Raw genomic sequence first — 20,248 nt, forward strand, 5'->3', positions numbered from 1 at the left:
AGTAAGGGGTCAGCCTGTGACTCACTGTGTGCCCAGTAAACACGCCAGTGTGTGACTCAGCCCAGGGCTCTGTCAGGTGACATGAACACACTGAAAAACATCTCTGGCTTTTCTAGTTTGTGCAAAGAGGGGTTTTATTGTTGTCTACTAAAACATCACCTGGGAGCTCTCAGAAAGGAGGTCATATTTATTAAACACTGCCTGACTTTCCATTGTCTGTTAATCAGAGATGCCAGCAGGGTTACAAGTGGGAGGAGACCTCTTGGCCTGTCTTGCCCATTTAACTTCTAATAGTTGTTGTTCTTGAACAGCTCCAGCCTGACAGCTCCAGCCCTGCTCCAGAAAGCAGTGGCTTTGATTCTTTTTCCTTAAAGCACCGACTTGCAGTCTCTGATGGAGACTTCCTCTTTGAGCCCAATAAGAGTGTGTGCTGTTCGTCAGACTGCTAAACCCGTGTGCAACAGACTTGTCTTATCCAAGAACTAGAAATGAGCAAGTCAAGCACGTGGCGTTTCCTTGGAAGCAGAGTGCAGCAGCCGGCGCTCTGGCGAGTGCGAGTGCCCGGATGAAGGGCTCGGCCTGTTACAGCGCGTGTCGTCATGCTGTTGCTGTTGATGGGACTGCGCCATGGCATGCGCGTGTGCCGTTTCCTGGTGGGGGACCGAGCAGCTGAGCGTCGCGCATCTCTGAGGGGTTCCTGACTGCCTTCAGGGAGCCCGTTCCTCCGCATCTGACAGCGCCTCTTTCACAACCCTGTCTCACGGGCCGCTGCAGGAAACAGCTGTGTGGTGTCAACCCCTTCTGAACAAACTGCTCTTATGTTGAACCACAGCGTTTCCATGTTCATCTAGACAATTACAGCAGCAGGACCACCGAGGGGTAACCGGCTGCTGCTTCAGGGTGTTGGGCTGGTACACCTGTGGGGAATCTTAACCTCTCCAGCCTTGCGAGGGCAGACCTCTCCTTTTTCCTATAGCCCAATGTGTATTGTGTGCTTCTTTGTTAAGCTGCCATTGGGATTGCTCAGTGTGGGGGTCCGAGCTGTTGAACTTGTTTTTGTACTTTTTTTTCCAGCCTTTGAGAAGATGACCTGCAGAATGCTTGTCGGCCTAGCGGTTCCACAAGAGCGTGTGACGGTTCAGTAGGACACGGGGTGAGAACTGCAGCTCGGGAGAGCTTTCTGCCGTGTGCCTGCGGATCAGGGGTCCCAGAGGTCAGATCGGAGAAGCGGCGGGGGTGTTTGACCAGTGACAGCGCAGCTGCCGGAACAACGATCAAGTGTCTGACGCAAGAGCTGTGCTTGATTTCGTAAATGAGTCCCAGGAGCCAGAGAGTGGGAGCAGAGACCCAGCTAATAAGCAGTGCTGGGTGGCAGATCCTCATTAAACAGCCTTGTTAGCGTTGCCCTTCTTCTTCGACCCCCTGAGAAGCAGGAAAGGTTGGCTTGCACCTTCTGCCCAATTTCTAATATCGCTGAGCAGACAGTTTTTCTTCCAGCTGTTCATCTGTTAAGACATTGCCTCTTGTGCTCTGTCAAGCTACAGGTTTGTTTAATGACCGTACTTTCTTCTTTAGGCCAATCCAAACTCAGTCGTATCATCAGGTGAGAGGAGCAGTCCCATCTAAACACATGGCAATAACTAGAGGAATAGGCCAGCACAAACATTCTGCTCCAGCATTTTCCTTTCCATTCTCTGACTGACTGACATTCTATGTTACTTCCTGGACTTGCTGATGTGAGGATGACCTCCTTAAGCTCCTCACGCAGCTGGACGGTCCTTTCCTGAGCTGCAGGGAGACAGGGAGAGACTCTCGAGACACCTGTGGTCAGGCAGGTCATAGGAGAGCAAGAGGACCATGTCTTGGAAGAGGAATTATTTTGCATCTGGCAGCAGTGGGCTGCAGGGCATCTTTACTCCTCGGACCATGACGTCTATCGCTCCCAGCAAAGGGCTCATAAACGAGCCTGGCCAGAACAGCTGCTTCCTCAACAGTGCATTGCAGGTAAGACACGCACACACACGATCGCTCACCAACTCGTGCACACACTCTCTCGCACATGCATGCACACACGCATTCATGAGCAAGCGCTAACGCAGTTACAAAACCGTGTGCCCATAGACACAATTCCACAGTTAAACATACACGTCCACTGATGCGTTCTTGCTTTATTTCCAATTTTTTATCAGAAAACCCTGCTTGTTTTAACATGTTAGAGTTCAGGATGTATTGATGTACAATGAAAATGCAATAGTCTAAAGATGTAACTTCAGCAGATCATTGGACCCACACAGTGATTCACATTTTAAACACTGAACTGACAGGTTTGTCTATTTAAATTATATTGTTCCTTGGGATAAGAGAATTCTGAGAAGTCATCTGATCTTTAAAACCATCGGGAGCTCAGTGTTTGACTTGTTAGAATTCCAATCTGAGTTGTCTATGAAGTATAAATAGCCATTCAAATAGAAGTTTAGTGCATCCAAGGCCATGTGAAGGTCCAGTCATGCCCTGCCGGAGTGATGCAGATCGCCTGGCTGCTATTGAGATGAAGATTAAAATGAAAATGTTCAGCTGCAACAACCAGCAGACTAGAGAAACCAGGAACCAGCTCTGTGTGGGACAGGTCAGGTACTGTTAGGTTACCACACTGGCTCGGGACCTTCACAACCATCGAATCCATCTACCTAATCTTAGGGAGATCGCAGTGGGTAGAGGGCAAGACATTCCTGGGAAAAACCCAGTATGTGGGGAAACAGACCTGCACATTCACAGGCCTTTCAGGAGAGAGTTGGGAAAGTTGAATTGAGGGGAGTGTGACCCTTGAAAGACCTGATAGTAGACGTGGTGGAAGTGGATGACGCAGGGAGGACATCATCATCAACACCTGTTTTTTGACATTTGGAAAGTAATTGCTGCCTTTTTCCTTTAAGCAATGTTTTGAGTATTACAGTTTCCCACATTCACCTTTGTCATCAATAGGCACTGCTAGGAAAGCTAACAGTATTATCACAAATCCTTATGTGGCAGGTAAGTTCTGCTGGTGCCGTGTTCATCTCGTTGAAATCCATCTTTAATAATTCAGTCATCTTTAGCTCTTTAGTCATCACCCATTGATGACTAAGTGTTACTATTAACTGTTCGAACACCCTCTCGCCAGCATTATCAGGGTGGTCAAGAGCTGTGTACATTCTCGGAAAGGTTGTACTCATTGTTAACTTTGTGATTTTTGTGCTTAGTGTTTCTCAGTTTTCACTGCAAATATATGATTCTTCTGTGTTTTCGTTCACTGTTTCTGCAGTTTTGATTCTTCTGAAATATTTGATTTAACCCATTAGATGTTCGTTGTTTTTTTGTGCAACAGTATATAAATGTTTTAATTTTATAATTAAAATACTTTGAGAAAACTATTTTATCAAGGAAGTTGTGTACTATTGATGATTACTACTTTTAGTCAAAAGACTTGCAGAACAATCTGCACCATATACTGTAAGCCTAGAGGCTAATATTTCCTCTGAATTTCTGGCTTTCTGATTCTTACATGCGTGCTATATGAACAAAGCAGTCTGAAGTCTAACAGAGTAAGTTGTTTTGGCAGTCTAGTGTTAATCTGTTTCTGTAATAAAAACTGAGATCTGTTTATATAAGAGTTGTTTCAGACAGTCAGGTCTGGTAAGTACAAGTTAGTCACAGTTACCTGCTTGTATCCTGGTTAGTACAAGCATTCAGATCTACTTCAGCTTTTCAGTATTTTCTTGGTTTCATCTGAACTAACCGCTCATTATACTTTCCTGCAAGGCAAGCAGACATCTACCTGAGTGTTGTTGAATCTGTAGTTGTAAATAAAATATTCAGGCCCTTACTGCTTTTCACAGGACTAAATGCCCAAGATCTGCACTAGCAGTTTTGAGTGAAAAGAGAAATAAAACCAGTTGTGTTTGTCTTAAACTTCACCTTGTTTCACTTTTAGTGTTCTGCTTTAGAAAGCACACAGGTCTCTGGTATTTATATTTTTGTTGCGTGAAACTTTCCAAGGTACATGTCGATCTAATCAATAAAGTCTTTAACTTGTGTGCAGAAGTAGTGGTAAGTGAACACTAATCTCTCTTTAGTCAGCCCAAGCCTCCATTGTACCCATGTCTGCTTGCTTGTACAAGCGCTCTTTCTGTGGGACTGGGCATTTAGAAAACACAGTGGTGAGGTCCCCTTGGTGGGGCAGAGTTTATGCTTTCTGGCTGGAGGCTGCCCACACCTCTGGGGTCACAGTTTTTCTTCATTCCAGCTCAGGAGCAGCAATGCACCATGACTGTCAGTCCCCCATCGCTCTCTGCTGCTGCCTGCGGGCCATGAGGGTGCTCAGTGGCACCTTCTACACCTCTTGCATACTCAGCACAGACACGTTTGTACTGTAGAATCCCTCAGACCATCCCAAGAGTACTGCTAGGGAAAGGACTTGTTGGAGTTCAGCTTGCTTGGTAGTCCTAGTTGTAGTTCTACTAGAACTTGGTAGAGTTTAGCTTGCTAGCGCCCAGGTGGTATACTGAAGATGCTACCCCAGACAATGGACAGGCCCAGAGTGAGGACTTGCTAGGCCTGGACTGCTGACCTTGAATGCACACAGGCACTTGTGTTCACAGGTCCGAGGTCCTCTGCATGATTGCATGTACACAGTCATGTTGAAATCTTCCTCAACTCACTATGGAAAATGTGCTTTGCCACATTTTCAGCATTCTGATCAGAAGCGTGCTATACAGGACTTAAGACCCCATGAGGCTATTGTTTTTTCACACAACAAATACCTATGGCTTATATTTTTCTGTTCTTTTGGGGTTTAATGTTTTAAAATAAGTTTTTGTTTTTTCAAGTGTTGTGATTGGATAGCTAATATGTCACCCTCCCAAATTTGTTGTATACTGCAATTTAGATTTTCTTATAAGCAATTCTTTACATAAGAAATGTTTTAATTTTGTTTAAAATTTAGTATGTCTTCTACATTTTTTATTTTAATTAACAGCAAAGAAAAAGTGCTTAATGTCTGTAGAATGCAATCAAAAAGAACACTGTTAATGAAGATGTAATGTAATCAAAGTCTGTTCCAAGGGATTTCAAGATCATTGCCTTTTAGATGATTGGTACTGTATTCAGTAAGTCTAGTATCAAATGTTTCAGGTACAAGCGATTGTTAATTCCATACTGCTTTTGCTCTGTGACCCTCTTTATTTTGTCATTTTCCACAATAAAGGCTCCATGGACAAAGCCAAACTTCCAAAAGGGTTGTGGTGGTTGAAAACGCACAGTACATGATTCTTTAGTGATCTTGTGTGGTGTTTTTGGGAGTTTCATGTATACAGAATGCATTGACATGTACAAGATGCAAAGCCATCCCCTTTAAAACTGCACTGAAATGGGAGAGGTCTGTGGCGATTGAATTACCCTCTGTGGTGCTTTTCTAGTGTTCATTGAATAAAAATACTTCATTCATCATTTTTTGTGAATTTGAGGATTTTGGTTTAAACAAAGTCAAAAGCACAAAGTATATTTAGGTGACCAGGCATAAACTTTTTCATTTATACAGTGGTTTTCATCCTGAACGATACAAAGCGATTCACCTCTAGCAGGGGACCCGCTTGCATAACAGAAGTGCCATCCCCACCTTGGGGGTCACACAGCACCCCTATTGCACAGCAGATCAGGGGGAGGAGGGAGGAAATCCAAAGACAGGAATTGCTTCACACTTTAGGGAGGGCAGATTGTTCAAGAACAGGGTGGAATGTATGCAGGACACCGGGGTAACATCTCTACTTTTACACTGTAGTGCCAAGAGATCTTTGCTGAAAAAAGAGACCTCAGTTTAATGGTACCGCTCACCTTGTAAATTATTTTTTCCATTAATTTCTGTGTTTTTGTCATCATACTGTTGCCATAATAAAAGTAATACAGACCTATGATTTCCAGCAGCGGTTTGCACATGGCCACTGCTGATCGCGGCACATAGCTGCATTTGTTTTCTTTCCAAGTCTCGCCGGCGGCAGGCTGGGTCCTCATGCTGTGGGAAGGGGTGGCACTGTTGTCCTGAGCGGTGGCAGTGCAAGCCCTTTGGATGCTCAGTGGCAGCGCCACCTGGCCTGCGGACATTCGCTGGTGTGATTCACTCTTGCTGATGCCAGCCTTCGTGACAAGCTGCCTGCAGAATCTTCTCCTCTGATGTCCCCTTCACCACTCCCCCCTTAAACAGGATGTGACAGGCCGACTGTCTGTGAGAGGGAAAAGGATTCGTCTGATACATCACCTTTACCGCTGAGATTTTGTGCTGCGCCACTGCCCACTGATACTTAAAAATAAATGACTTGTGGCTTGTTCTTGTTTGTTAGGGACATTTAAAGCTCCCCATTGTCCCTCTAGCCATTGTGGAAAAATCCATCTTAAACTCCTGTTCGTTTTGTTCAGTACAGGGAACCTTCCGACTGCCAGAGGCGAATGTAGTTTTCCCGATGACTGCTTCCGAGCGTGGTTCCCACTTTCATAGAAAAAACGATCCCGCATCTAGCACCTTGTCTTGAATTTGTTTTCCTTGCTACTTTTGTTGAGATCCAGGTCCACGCACACCTAATGAAATCTCCCCCAAACATCCTTCAATCCAGCCATTGTTCATTGATTTAGCTGAACAAGTCAATCATTAATCATCACAGAGAAGTCATTTTATTTTCATCAGCTGCAGTAGATCTGTGCTTTTCAGTTCCTAGTCCTACCGTTGGCAACCTGAACAATCCCATGACTGTTGTGGTACCTGTTCCAGAACAGTGCTTTGCTTTGTTGCTTGGTTATGTAATCACTGTTTTTCAAAAAAACCTAAGAGAAGTTAAATTTGGGGTGTTGATACTGGTGTAATCCTCGAAGTCCATAATTCATATAATTACTGTAGCTACCTGAGGAAGTGCTGCATCATTAGGCATCTTAAAATGAATCTCGCAGTTTTTCCCCTCTGTAATGTGGAGTCCTGGCTAGCCTTGAGTGGAAATCTTTTTTTTTTTGTCATTGTATTCCACTTTGTAGTTTTATTATATTATTGCTATGTACTGTATCCTCAAGGTGTTGTCGGAATGAGGAATAGCAAATAGAAACTTTGGCTCTGTAATTCTAGAGAAACAATTAACTCCAGGCTCTGTAACTGCTTGAGAGCTTCCCACCCACGCAGTCAACCTGCAGAAGGTGTTAAAAAATAAGCCTGGAAAAATATGATGACCTCATCCGGGTGGATTGTGTTTTGGTAAACATTACATATTGGCTTTAAAAGAGCTCCAGACCAATGTAAATTTGCTTTGAGCATACAGTTCACCTACAGCCAGTGTACTCATTTTAGTCTGAGATGCTATGTTAGAAAAATTGCCATTTTTAGCTGCTGGTGGTAAAGATCCTGTTATGATGTAGAAAGTGCTGACCAGCGAACATGTGATCTGAGGTGGCCCGTTTCAAGGGAGAATTTTTATGTTCTGCATTTTCTGATCATTAAATGTAGGGTGAAACAGTTAGCTAGTGGCTTGATGGTGCCTCCGAATCCAGCAGTCACTGCCGGTTGCATACAATAGGTTTCGTAACTTGAGGTCTCGTTTTCTGACAATGCAGCAGAATTGGAAACTCAAAAGTGAACAAAATCAATTCTTTGTTTTATCTGACAAGAAAATGTGCGAAGTGATACAGAAATAAGTGGCTGTGTCCCTGTTCTATACTGGGTGCTCAAGAAGATAAAGGTACCTTCACTCAGCTCTTCTGTGCTGAGATCTGGTCTGCTAGTTAAAGGAAGGATAGGAGCTGTTGCTTTCTGTAGTGACTGTGTTCACGGTGACTGCCGTTGAAGCTGCCAATTAGAACAGATCTGCAGCCGAAGGCCAGATGTCTTTACCTATTATTGTATTTGTTTAGTCATACATTTCCAGCTCTGTTTATGATCTGGTTTCACAGATCTGATCCTGGGTGAGTGGCTTGTGAAAAGGACTGAAACAAAGATGGTTAAACTTAATGGCTGAAAGTGCCTAGTTACTCGTACAGATCTTGTCTACTGCTTTTATAGACCAGCAGAAATGGGAATGCTCTCACAATAAAATGGCCCGGTGCCGACTGTTGGTTCAGTCCAGAACTGGGAATGAAATAGTCAGTGCTCAAGTAGATGAGATAGTGTTTGCAAATTACCCTCGGAAACCATGTGAAAAGGAAGCAGTGGTCGTGGTGATAATTATTTTATAAAGTGCCTTTCTTGACGACTTCTCACAGCTCCTGGGTGCTCTGGAGTTGTCCAGGCCTCTCTGATATGGGATAAACCGTTTCCTCTGCATGTGAGATGTAATTTTGATGTTGCAGCTCATGGTGTAATGCTGGTTTCCCACCAAGGCCTCACTGTACAGTAGCTGCACTGTCTTCTCCGTTTCTCACTCCCCTCTTGCTGTGTGTTCCACAGAGTGCGTCAGACTTGTTATCAGTTTCCAAACTGTGAAATTTTCTTTCCTCCACTGTATTTAAAGTCTCAGCAGTCAGAAGATGACTTCATTAAAGAAGCAGTTTTGACCATCGTTTTGTCTGGGAATATTGCCCTTGCCAAGCTTTTTTACTCTGTTGAAGAACAGTTATTTTAGCACTTGACAAGGACGTGTATGTGGAGCAGGCTGGGTCTGAACTGAACATCTGAGATGTCTTGCAACTGAGAGTTCTGCAGTTTTCTGAAGTGCTTCTGATCATCACAAGAAAGCTCCCAAAATATTTAACAGAAGAATACTGTACATCCTACTGAAAAATGGATAAAACAATGTGATTATTTTTTTTTGAATCAATGTTTTCACAATTTTTCTGCTTGTTATTTAAATAAAACAGGATGCACTGTGGTACGGCATTGGCAGGTCACACCACTGCTTGTTACAGTATTAACGCTGCCACTGTCCCAGTGTATCTAAGCTTGTCTGAGTAGAAGAGAAAACTGGCTTGTTCCAGTGGCGTTCAAGGCTGTGTACCACTTCCCCATGGTGCTTAACACTGGGGAGTGTCCCTGCTCTTACTCGTGTGCAGTTTCACAAGCCATGTCCACATGTTCAATGGAGATGGAGCAGCTGCAAATAGTAAAATGTGATGGCAGTAGCAACACATATGGAACCTTGCCCTTTTCACTTTGACTAGGAATTATTTGTGACAAAAAATGATCTTGTTTTTAAAAACAAGATGATAAACACAAAATGAATGTGGAAAACCAAAGCTCTGCAAATTTCACATGTAAACTTTCAATTTTTTTAATTTAATTTAAAAACGAGAGGAGGCCTTTTGGCCCATCTAGCCCATTTGGTAGTAGCTAACTGGTCTGAGGGTCTCATCCAGCTGTTTCGCCAGGGCATCAGCTTCAGCAACATGGCTCGTTTCTTCCAGACATTCACAACTCTAACTTATTTAGATCTCAAAGTACAGTGCACTTAAAGGCTTGAATATTGTCTGGTACCTTGCATTACCTGTAAACCACCAGTTTCTGTCTTAAACCAAGGCTGTAATTTCTCTGGTGTGTTAAGGACTGAGATAATTTCACATGTTTATTAGCTAGAGTGTTTGCATCTTAAAGTGAGAAGCAGGACTGCAGGTTTTGTTCTGTCTGATGTCCACTGATGCTTTGTGTAGAGTTCAGTCTACAAGGCGAGAGTGGGAACTCTTGCTTTCTGGTCCAGAGATTCCTGTGCTTTTTAATGGTAGTAGATTGAATGTGTCACCTACTGTCAGGATATTCTTTCATGTTCTTGCGATGTGTGTGCCGAGCAGGCAGCAGACTCTGAGAATGATGGCCGTCCCGCTGGAAGCTGGGGACACTAAAGACCCGGCTCCACTTCATGGCTGGGCAATGGGAAACAATCAGATAGGCTCCCCTCTCTGTGGGAAGATTGCATATGAATGCTCCCTTCCCGAGCACGTGGACATGCAGTCTTTCAGGTGCTTTGGACATTCCCAGTCAGATAGCTTGGCCCACTACGAACGTCTCCTAATCATGGTCACAATAAACAGGAAGATCTGGACACCTTATTCCTGAAAGGAATGTCTAGTACAGTGGAGAGAAATTGTTTAGGTGAAAGAGGGATGAATAAAATAATCTTCTGGCAAATTCTAACAACTTTTCAGAAGCAAATGGCAGTGTTGGTTTGTAAAGACACAAGGAGAGTTTGTATTCTCAGTTCTTTATGAATTTCCAACTGTGATCCCATGTCCTTTCTACATTTCCGTGTGTGAAACAGTCCCCTGGGTTCACACAATTCTATAACCCTTTAGAATTTTACTGGATCAATTTTTCCTCTGTCTCCTTTTTAATAGGCTCATGGGATCTAGATCCCATAAATTGTCCCATTTAATATTCCAATTGAGGTCTTATTAGCATAAGAGTGTCCTGGAGGGAGGCTGTCTGCAGGTCTTTGCTCCTTGATGACCCAGACAGACCCTCCAGGTAGGTCCTGGCTCTAGGACTGGGCTGGCCATTCCTGTTCCTGAAGGCTGCTGTGTCTGAAGCAGCACTTGAAGAGCTGAGAGAAGCTGTTAAAGTGGCCCAGTGAGGCCATTAACCAGCTGGTTTGGCTTGTTGAGCAGAATTGACATGAAAGCCTGCAGATGTATCGGTCCTCCAGGCCCAATCCTAGACACCAGCCTGTACTAGAGTGCCGGTCTTCTCCTGATTTGCTTATGGTGAGTGTGAATAACTGCATCCCAGCTTCTCCGGCTGATCCTACAGTGCATGTGCCCTTTTTGCTAATGTTATTTTTATGGCTTCCCCAGCTGCTTTGTTTTTTCTGTAGAGAGGGTTTATCTTCTTAATAAATGCTTTTCCCCAAGACTGCAGCAGCTGCGTACTCAGATCTGCTCAGTCCGTGCTATTACAGAGCTTCCACCATGTTCAAATCACAGGAAATAGAATAAATTGCTGGAAATAATTTAATTTTAGCTTGCAAAGTGATCAGTTTTTGTGCCTGTTCTCGTTTTTTTTTTTACTGTGTCATTGAGGAGGGGTGAGGCTTGGACATTTTACAAGAGTGCCTGGCTCATCAGAGATGAGGAGATTTTGGGGCGTCTTCTCACCTGTTGCGCTTTTGACCAAAAGTCCCCATGAAGGTTTGTTGTCACAGATCTGGTCACAGAAGGGTGCAAGATGATGCTCTCTACTCGGTGTGCAAGTGTGCAGCGCGTGATGAGTCCGCAGCAGTGTAACTACAGACCAGATGGTAACTCCAGATGCTGGCTGTTGCAGTTCAGTTAATGTGACATAGCATTGCACTCTGACTTCCCTAGTTATCACTAAAAAAGGCATGTGTCCAGATGCTTCTGCTAGATTTGAGCCTGGATTAAATGAGACCGTCAACCAGCTTCTCGCACCTGTTGGGGAGGGACCGTCTCTGCTGGGTGGATGCAATAGGCCTCTTCAAAACTGGGATCCGAATCCACGGCCTGAGTATGTAATTTGCGAGAGGGTCAAAGTTCTGATTTGTCCCAACTGTTCATGTCTTTAAGTTTCCTTAAAAAGAGCCTCTCTCTTGAACTTGCGCGACACTCCCAGGTGGTGCGGCTGCCCCCTGGGCTCGGCTCTGATCAGGAGCTGTGCGACTGAGTGGACAGAAATGAAAGTAATCCACAGCTGCTCCTCCAAGCCACCTGGCTGTAGCATCACTCCGTCAGTCCCTGTTGGGGAATGGAACTAAGGAGGCCTCTGGATGGTGACAGGCCCTGGCGTGCGCAGGGATAGTGAAAGACAGTCGCTCTGACAGTCTGAAGCCCCCTCTCCCCGCACACCTGGAGACCACACAGCTACTCGGCTGCTCGTGCCCTTCCATTTCACCTGCCCGGCAGCTCCTAGCAAAGAACAGCTCACATCTCTGTGGGACACCTACATGAAAATAAACAACAAACGAGAAGCGTCCGTCTGTGCAGATAGAAAGTGGGGGAATTCAAACTTGGAGCGCAGGCATAAAGGCTTTGCTAAGCAATTTTTTTGTCATTAGTCTTCTTTATAGTAATGAGAGCGATGAATCATCGAGACAGCCCCATTACCTCATACTGCTGCAGGAGAGCACTTGCTGTGCATGAGGGCCTGCTAAACTTCTGTGCTACTAAAAGAAAACACCCTTATGCAGAGGGGAAAGAGCCTCCTCATATTGATCTCCCTCTCTGGAAACACCAGCAGATGCAGTTGACTGTCCTAGGCTTGGTTATTGCAGTGCTTGCTTGTTATTTTGAAATGTAAAACTGATTAAAAAGTAAAATTCTAAAACAGCCTCGAAGTACGCAGTGTGTCACACTGTTTGCCGCAGTCACAATGGAATCATCTTTGCAGCCTTTTGACTCCCTGAAGAAAAGGGGATCTTGCTGGTGGATCTGGAGCATGTCTTTAACCAAGTGAATTACCTGCACTCTGCTCAGACAGAGTCCACTAAGAGGGGCCAGAGCCAGCATGAACAGAACAGTTGTCTTTAAAAACGTTTTATCGAGGTCTTGTGTGTGTAGCTAGTCTTTTCAAAAGTTTGCTTTTTGACTGTCCAAAGACAGACAGTCTGAAAAGATAGCATCGCAGGCTGCTTATGGGAGGCTGCAGTTTGTAACAGGTACTGAAGGATGCTTAGAGTACAGTATAGTGGCCAAGCAGAGATGGTTTCCAGCTGCACACAAAAAAAGTTGAGTAGTCTATCCCACAAACTGCTCGCACTGACTCAGCGGCAAGGCTGCAGGTTTATACTGGTCAAGGCATCATTACAGCACTGCCAGTTTTCACTGAGCTGGAGGAAGTGCCCATTTCTACCAGAACCCGAAACTGACTGGCTGCTGCTGGCGCTGTTCAGACTGGCTCTGGGAGTCGGGCTCTTGAGCTGCTGCCGTGTGGTTAAACAAACAGCAGCCCTGTGCTGACTGTCTCCTTACTCGCTCCCACATGCTGCCTGGAGGGGGGGCTGTGCCGAGCCTGCCTCATCAGCACTGCGCCTCAGGATTTTAGCAATTTCAACAATCTGTTTCTGATTCAGCAAAAGCTGAATCATCACCAATTCAAAACAAAAAAAAATCCTCAGACCAGCATACAATCTGTCACCTGCCACTTTCTCTTTCCTTAGTCCTGGCTCTGGGATTCGGCATGGCTCTTCTGTGTAGCCCCTGTGGCTCTGGAGTGGCTGAAGGCAGATTGATAGTCCACTGAGGCGAGCGCAAGGAAACCCCTACGCTGATGTTGCTCCTCTTTCATGATCTTGACAGACAGGTCTTTTCTTTCTCTGTGATGGGTGAACTCCTGGGTTTAGGCTGAGTGATCTCTCCTGTTGCTTCTTCAGTCGATGCCTTTGCGTTCAGCTTCCTTGTGCATGTTCCTGCAGATCAGTTTGAATGTGTCTACCCAAAGCACATGCTATTTTAATCATCACCCAGTGCAGTTCTTCCCCAACACGCATCCAAAATCAGAGTGTCCATATTAATTCTTCAGAAAGTCAAAATATGCTTTTTTTTTTGAGTGAAGACCATAATGATGCAACGAAATCTAAGGCAGGGTTATTTCCACTTAGGATCTTAGGATATGTACTGTATGGATCAGAGGTTTAGTGATTGTGCTTAAAGCTCAAATTGACAGATGATAGTCCTGCAGAACTGAAATTCCAAATGTTGTTTCAAACTGACATTTAAAAAAATCATCTGACCACATCATATTCCTGAGAAATGATCAGCATGTCCTTTCTGGTGTGCAGTTCAAAATCTTTGCTGGAGTCTGGGATGTCACAGTGGCATCCTGACAGCTGTTTGCAGAACGTGTTTGTTAATGGTTCAGGGTGAAAGATGTCAATTGTTGTTGGTATGGGATTTTTTCACATCAGTGACGTTCCTCACTCCCATAGCCTGAAGAAGGCTCCACAGCCGAAACGTTGTGATTCCTTTCTTTTCTTTTCAGCATGGAATAAACCCCTTACATGTTCATTTGACTGGATGAGAAATAGATTCTATAATACTCAGCTTTTATATAACGCCTTTCATGGTACATCATCTAGGTGCTGTACTGTGAAACAGCAGACAGGAATACCTTACACCATAAATGAAGCAAAGTGAAACACTAGAGTGCAAAACTAGAGTTTTAAGACAGGATTGGAAAGTGATGACTGACTTGCAAGATCTGATATGGACTCAGATCATTCTATCAGTTCTAGGTTTGAGGCATGCTTCTGTTTTAATTATTTTAGTATTGTGGTTAGGTTTTGACCTTGTTGCTATCTAATGACAAGAAACTGCAATGGTTTTGTGTTAAATGCACATTTTTTCTGCATAGCCCTTTGATTCTTGTGCTCCGTGGTGTTTCTGTAAACCAGCCCAGATGGCAGTGCTTTCTCTGTGAGTTATGAAACTTCTGTGAAATTTAAACCTGTTTGTCTAGCTGACAGCTTCCTTATGGTTCTTACTGCATTACCAATTAGTCTGCCTGGATATATTATTGGAGCTAAGGGATTTGAGTTTGAGACTTCAGTCATTTTAAGGCCTCTATATAACACAGTATGTATAGACTGTATATTAACCTTCCAATGAATCTCTTCCTTCTTTTGGCATTAATGTTTGTCCCAGAATTCCTTATAAAAATAACCAGTAACCGGTTTACAGTAACAAGTCCCACATCTATATAGAATAGGTTATTTCTCTGTGTTTATGCACATAGAACAATGACTAAATCATTGGGATTTGCCATTCCTGTGATACCTTAATGAGATTAAAGTTGAGCTGTTTGTTGATAGCACTGTTGTATTTTTTCATGCCCTGTGGTGACACTCCTTCACCTGTGAGTTGCGACTGGGTAGGTACAACCTGTTGACAGATGTGCACAGGCTCACATGAGCCAGTCTGACCGCATGGAAAATCCGATAAATTCTTTAATTCTAAATACCTCTGGGGGCCAGTAAAGAGAATTGGCCTGCTCATACAACAGTGGACTTCTCCAGTACTCCTGCAGCTAAGGTGTCTCGTGTGTCCGTTGTTGTCTTGTGGTATGTTTGGGAAGCATGCCTGCAGCTGTGGCACTATGCATGGTTTGCGTATTGTGGTTGTTAAACTAGCCAAATAACCTCTGCTGCAGTGGCAACACTCCTGATGTGGAGAGGTCTTTACTACTCCTGGCTCCTTGTGACTCAGTTTAATCAATTACTGTCTTACTTACCGTTACTTTAAATTCTCAGATGCCATGACTATAGGTCTCCTGTAAAACCTGCTTTTACAGCCTTTGAATTGGCAGAATACTCTGCAGGACAGTGCAGTCATTAGGGTTGGGTTGAGCTACAAACCTTACAAAGCTTTCTTGTTAACTCCCATGCTTGTTTATGTATGACAGTGATGTGTATGTCTGTTCGGGCAGTGAAGAGACTGGGGAAAGAACCCAGTGAAAGAACTGATCAAGATCGGAGCAGAGGGTTGGTACTGGCTGAAGGGTGAAGGAGTAAATCGGTTTCCATTTAGGGAGCAGGACAGGAAATTAAGTCCTCGCCCTACTCTGAACAGCAATGCGTGTGACTTACTTTAATAACACAATGGTGGGGCTGCATGGCAATATGTAGGAGGCCCGAGCCCCCAAATTTCAGGCTGTTGTTGTGTGTACCCCCAACGTGAGCCGGCCAAGGTGAGTGAGGCTGTCTCTGCCGTCACTTCACATCTTCACACGGAGCACCAGTGTCAATTCCTGGAAATGATGACATTCCCTGCGTCTCCTGCCCCCCCCTCTTTCTCTCTCTCTCTCTTTCTCTCTGGGTCCTCCAACACCCATTTCTCCTGGCAGGCTGCACACATCCTCTGCAGCATGCTGCAAGCGCACTCAGGCTTTGATTTGTTTAAAGTTGGGATGTCTGAGAGGATCGTAGCGCAGAGATGCGCTGAATTCTTCCACGGGGGGATTAAGTGAAGTGTTCATCTGGCACTCCTGCTCTGGGGAATGGAGCGGGGGCTGTCTGATATTTATGGAGGGGATTGGAACACTACGGGGAAATTGGCCAGCTGTAGCCAGGAGGGATTGAACAGGACGACTGGATTGTGTTGTATTATTCAGAATCCAGAAGACATCCTGCAGCCGCGACAGACAAGTGAGTTAGTGCAGAGTTCTGCTTGAAGGATCCAGGTACTAGATGCGTTTGTCGAGGGGAGAGCGGATTAGTCCAGTTCTCTTGTTCAAATTTAATAAAGCCAAAGAATAAACGGCATCCTGATTTACTCAACCGATGAATCTGGTGACATGAAATTCAGACCAGCTGGGTGTTCTCACCAGAAGCTCAGAGCATTTTCTCATTGATTGCACAGAGGTTGGAATTAATTTCTCCTTTTTAGTGTTGAAACTGACTAGTGCCCTTTCTGCATTAAGGGCTTTTGGTAACAGTAGTGAATGTAAGACTGGCACCCAGTGTCAATATTGATCAATACAAGATGCTTGTCAGTGCATACATTGTTGCATACAGTATACATCTGCTGTTTAACAGTCCTAGCAAGAGTTGTTGAAATACAAGTGCCGACAGACGAGCCTGCCCCTGTGCATGTGAACGGTGCCCTCTGTAGTAAACTATCCCTTAAAATGCACATTTCTGTTTCTCCAGGTTCTCTGGCACCTGGACATTTTTCGCAGGAGCTTCCGCCAGTTGACTTCCCACAAGTGCATGGAGGACTCCTGCATCTTCTGTGCTCTCAAGGTACAGTACCCAGTCATGCATCTTGGTCAGTCTCTTCACCTGTTCACCGGATTGGCTTAGCAGCTTGTTCTGGCCACACTGAGAGACTGGTGGCCTTGATGTTTGGGCTGTTTTATATGAGGAGCAGCCATCAGAATCTGGTCTGGGCATCTCTTTAAAGCTCTTTCAGCTGCCTGCTTAAATACATGTAAATGCTTTGCATGTAGCCGATGACAGATGCATCTTAGCATCTCTCAAGGGGGCTCCTTTGTGCTGAATGATTTGAGACTAATGAGATCCAAAAACTTCTCTCAGCCAGCTTTTTTCTTCCTTCATTTAATATGCGTTTACTTGATATGAGTGTCTCCACCTGAGCGACATGTACAGCAATGACAGTTGCCTGTTAACTTCAACGGAAGTTGACTGGCTTTTGCCATGTCTGCCAATGTAGTAAGTCATTATTTTTGATTCTTACTTCTGTATGCGTGTATGCACGCTGCTGTCTGCCCTTGCCATGCTGTCATGAACATAGCCATCCAGAATGTTGAAGTCAAAACATCAGTCATATTAGGGACGTTAGCAAAGGCTGATTTGTAAAACCAGCTGCAAGTGTTCAGAAGTCACCCCTTCTGATAAAGACCAAATTTGGGAAACCGAATTCTAAAAATTAATTCTCAGATGGAATATGTTCCCTGTGTAGTGTCATACGGGTAACCATGAATAATTACTGATAAAAGTTTTTCAAATTTAATAGTACAGTTATTCCAACAAATTAACATTCTATTAGCTCTGGAAATTTTGTTCCTTCCGTTTCAAATTAGCTTGAAGTAGCAGATTTCAGTGAATATTCAGGTAGAATATTCTACCCTGCTACTTTCCTACTTGAACTGGTTAGAGTTTTTTTGTGAGTCTTAGGAACATCATTAAATAAAATGTCTCAGCTCACAAAAGCCTTTCGGCTGGAGATTTTAAAATGTGCCCTTTCCCTGGAATACAGACACATTAGAACAGACACTGTTACCTATGTGGTAGTTATAGCTTGAAAGGCAGCAAGGTTATCCCTCTAAATTCAATTTCCAACTTATATGAGTAACCATATTAAAATCTAAAAGCACGCAGTATTACATTTTGAATGACACCATAAGGTCCTAGCGGTTGATTTACCATGAACAAAAATGTTTTCATGGAATTCATTGTCTATTTCTAAGGTGTTCAGAGTGGATAATGGATGTTTCTCATGTTTTAAGCACTATACAGTTATGAAGTTATAGTGCAAAATCATTCCAGCTGCAGAGCTGTGTTTATCTGTATCGCAGAGTGTTTTCGTTCCCTCTGTGCACCACTGCTGCCATCAGTTCTAGTTGCTGCATGTTATGCTTAGAACGAGCCCACTGTTCTGATGACTGTTGCAATCTTTGTTTTAAATCACAGTTAATACGGCAGTCTTGCCTGTTCTCGTTTTAGCTCTTTCTTTGAAAATGTGATTAAAAAGCATCACTAATTGTGGCAACTCAGCAGGTACAATCAGCTTTGCTCAGACCCCCCACAACAAGGTTTTTAAATTCCCAGGACGTGGCTTTCTTGGTGGAGATTAGACTAGGGAAATGAGACACAGTGCTCAAAGCTGTTCCTCTTGCCCCTTCCAAATTGCTCCCAGCAGAAGCCCTCGTTCTCTCCTTGCAGTCTTAAGAGCTGCATCATTTCTCAGGCTTCGTTAGTGCCCTGGTTATGAAACTGGGCCTCTCTGGGCTTCCAGTTTAATTTGCTCTCTCTGCAGGTCTTGCTCTGGATCTGCTTGTATCCTGCATTCTGTTACCAAGCCGCTTGGCAAGGCTGAGCATCTGGGCACAGAGCTGCAGCAGTTTTGCTTTACAGTCTGATTAGGAGAAAACAGCTTTCCGACAGTCCCAACTGTTAGTGTTTGTCTCCCTTTTCAAGTCTGCTCTACTTAACCTTCTTCAATCTAGCCTCTTTCTCTCTGTTTTGGAATGTTTTATTTAAAGAGCCAGTGTTACATTATTCTGTAGTCTGAAGTCAATGCCATTTTTTTAAATTAAATTCCTTTTGAAAATCCTCCCTGCTGCCCCTGCAGGATGCCACTAGCGAGAGACAGGAAGTGTGATTGTGGCCTGCTGAGTAGAGAGTGGGGGGGGGGCTACCCACTCCACTCCACTCCACTCCATGTCCCTCCCATTGGGCTCCACTAAGGGATCATTGAAGGGGGAAGGTGTCTCAGTCACGGCTGTGTGCTCCGGAATAAGATGCCGGGTTCCAGGATCCTCAGAGGATTTCCAAATTTCGTCTCTCACAATAGTCTCCACAAGCACTATTAGTGAAACCTGTCACTATCCATCCGGTATTGGAAAGCCCTCGTTCCTGGTGAGGGAGGTGCCAACCTGAATGCATCCTGCGAGCACAGAGCATAAGCAGTGTGAGCAGAGCAGCAGCTTTCTCCTTGCACAGCTGTTCACAGAGGGGAGATTGTGCTCGATAAAACATCATAAAAGATTAAAATCCTGTACAAAAAGAAGGATAGGGCCTTCAAAGATCCAAATCTCTGTTCATGCACTCAGCTGCAGACGTTCGGGTGGGAGTGTTAGATCAGCCTGTTGGCATGCATGTGGCCTGCTGTACTGATTACAGGCCTGAGAACTGTTAGCCTTTCCACGACGAGAGCCTGATGTGGGGGATTTCCAGCACTTTATTTCTTCCATTCTGGAATGTTTTCATTATGTCATGATAGGATTAACCCATCTCCCCTCCCCTTGTTGGCTTTTGAATCTGGGTAGCAGTGATTGATAAACCCTAATGTCTACGTTTTTTATGTTAATATCTGCAGAGTAGTTTCATAATTGTACCAAGACCAAATGTTTTGATTTTAAAGATGGATTTGAGCAGTAAAATAACTAAAGTTTTCAGTCAGGTGTAACACAGAACCCCACTGTGGTCCCATTTTTTTCACATTAGGTCCACACCTGTGGTGCTAATGTCGGTGTGACTCTAGATCTATAGGCTGTTCCCTGGTGCTCTCTTTTTAAAGGTGTTTTTTTAAGACCTTTTTTAAGGTTTCCCCACAAAAAAGGTCTAAAAATCTTGATAATATAGAAACCTTGATCAAAAATTATCAAAGCTTCCTGATCAAATGATGGTCATCTGACAGTTGGCATATGTGCATTTATTGTTCCGGTGACAGCAGGTCCACATGTGGCTGTGCCAGTGTGGAAAATAAAAAGATCAGTCTTTTCTTGGAACACCCCTGAGCCGAGAACGCTTCAGGTCTAATTTGCAGACAACATGGGCAGGTACCTGCTGTGACAGCTTTCCTCTGTACTGCCTGTTATAGTGCTGGACAACCACACACCTGTGGTACTGTTACCTTTGATAATTTGCCACATGGGCAATAAATCTACGAACATGCTGATAGATTTTTTTTAAGATTAAATAGTTTAAAAACAGTGATGGATCAGAAAATCACCAAAGGGAATTTTGCAGGGCCCTACATACAGCAATGTGGGTGCACACAAGACATTGGTATCTTAGACATGGGTTTACACTTAAACTATACACTAATAGACAAGTCAGTGCCA

The 20,248-nt window shown here is 44.1% G+C and overlaps 1 protein-coding gene across 16 annotated transcripts in view; it reads left to right on the forward strand.

The window, feature by feature from the left end:
- The window catches only part of usp54a (ubiquitin specific peptidase 54a), a 100,845-nt gene that overhangs the window by 37,596 nt on the left and 43,001 nt on the right, over positions 1–20,248 (forward strand). For 9 of the 16 annotated variants that reach the window (XM_088636072.1, XM_088636074.1, XM_088636087.1 and 6 more), the window contains 2 exons: positions 1,075–2,004; positions 16,590–16,682. In XM_088636072.1, the coding sequence (XP_088492198.1) occupies positions 1,858–2,004; positions 16,590–16,682 (240 nt within the window). In that variant the 5' untranslated portion in view covers positions 1,075–1,857. Of the gene's footprint in view, positions 1–1,074; positions 2,005–15,853; positions 16,086–16,589; positions 16,683–20,248 lie in introns of those variants that run through there. The other 7 variants (XM_088636079.1, XM_088636078.1, XM_088636081.1 and 4 more) reach the window with 3 other exon arrangements.

The sequence above is a fragment of the Lepisosteus platostomus genome, chromosome 6 (genome assembly GCF_059453375.1).
Source record: "Lepisosteus platostomus isolate fLepPlt1 chromosome 6, fLepPlt1.hap1, whole genome shotgun sequence".
NCBI lineage: Eukaryota > Metazoa > Chordata > Actinopteri > Semionotiformes > Lepisosteidae > Lepisosteus > Lepisosteus platostomus.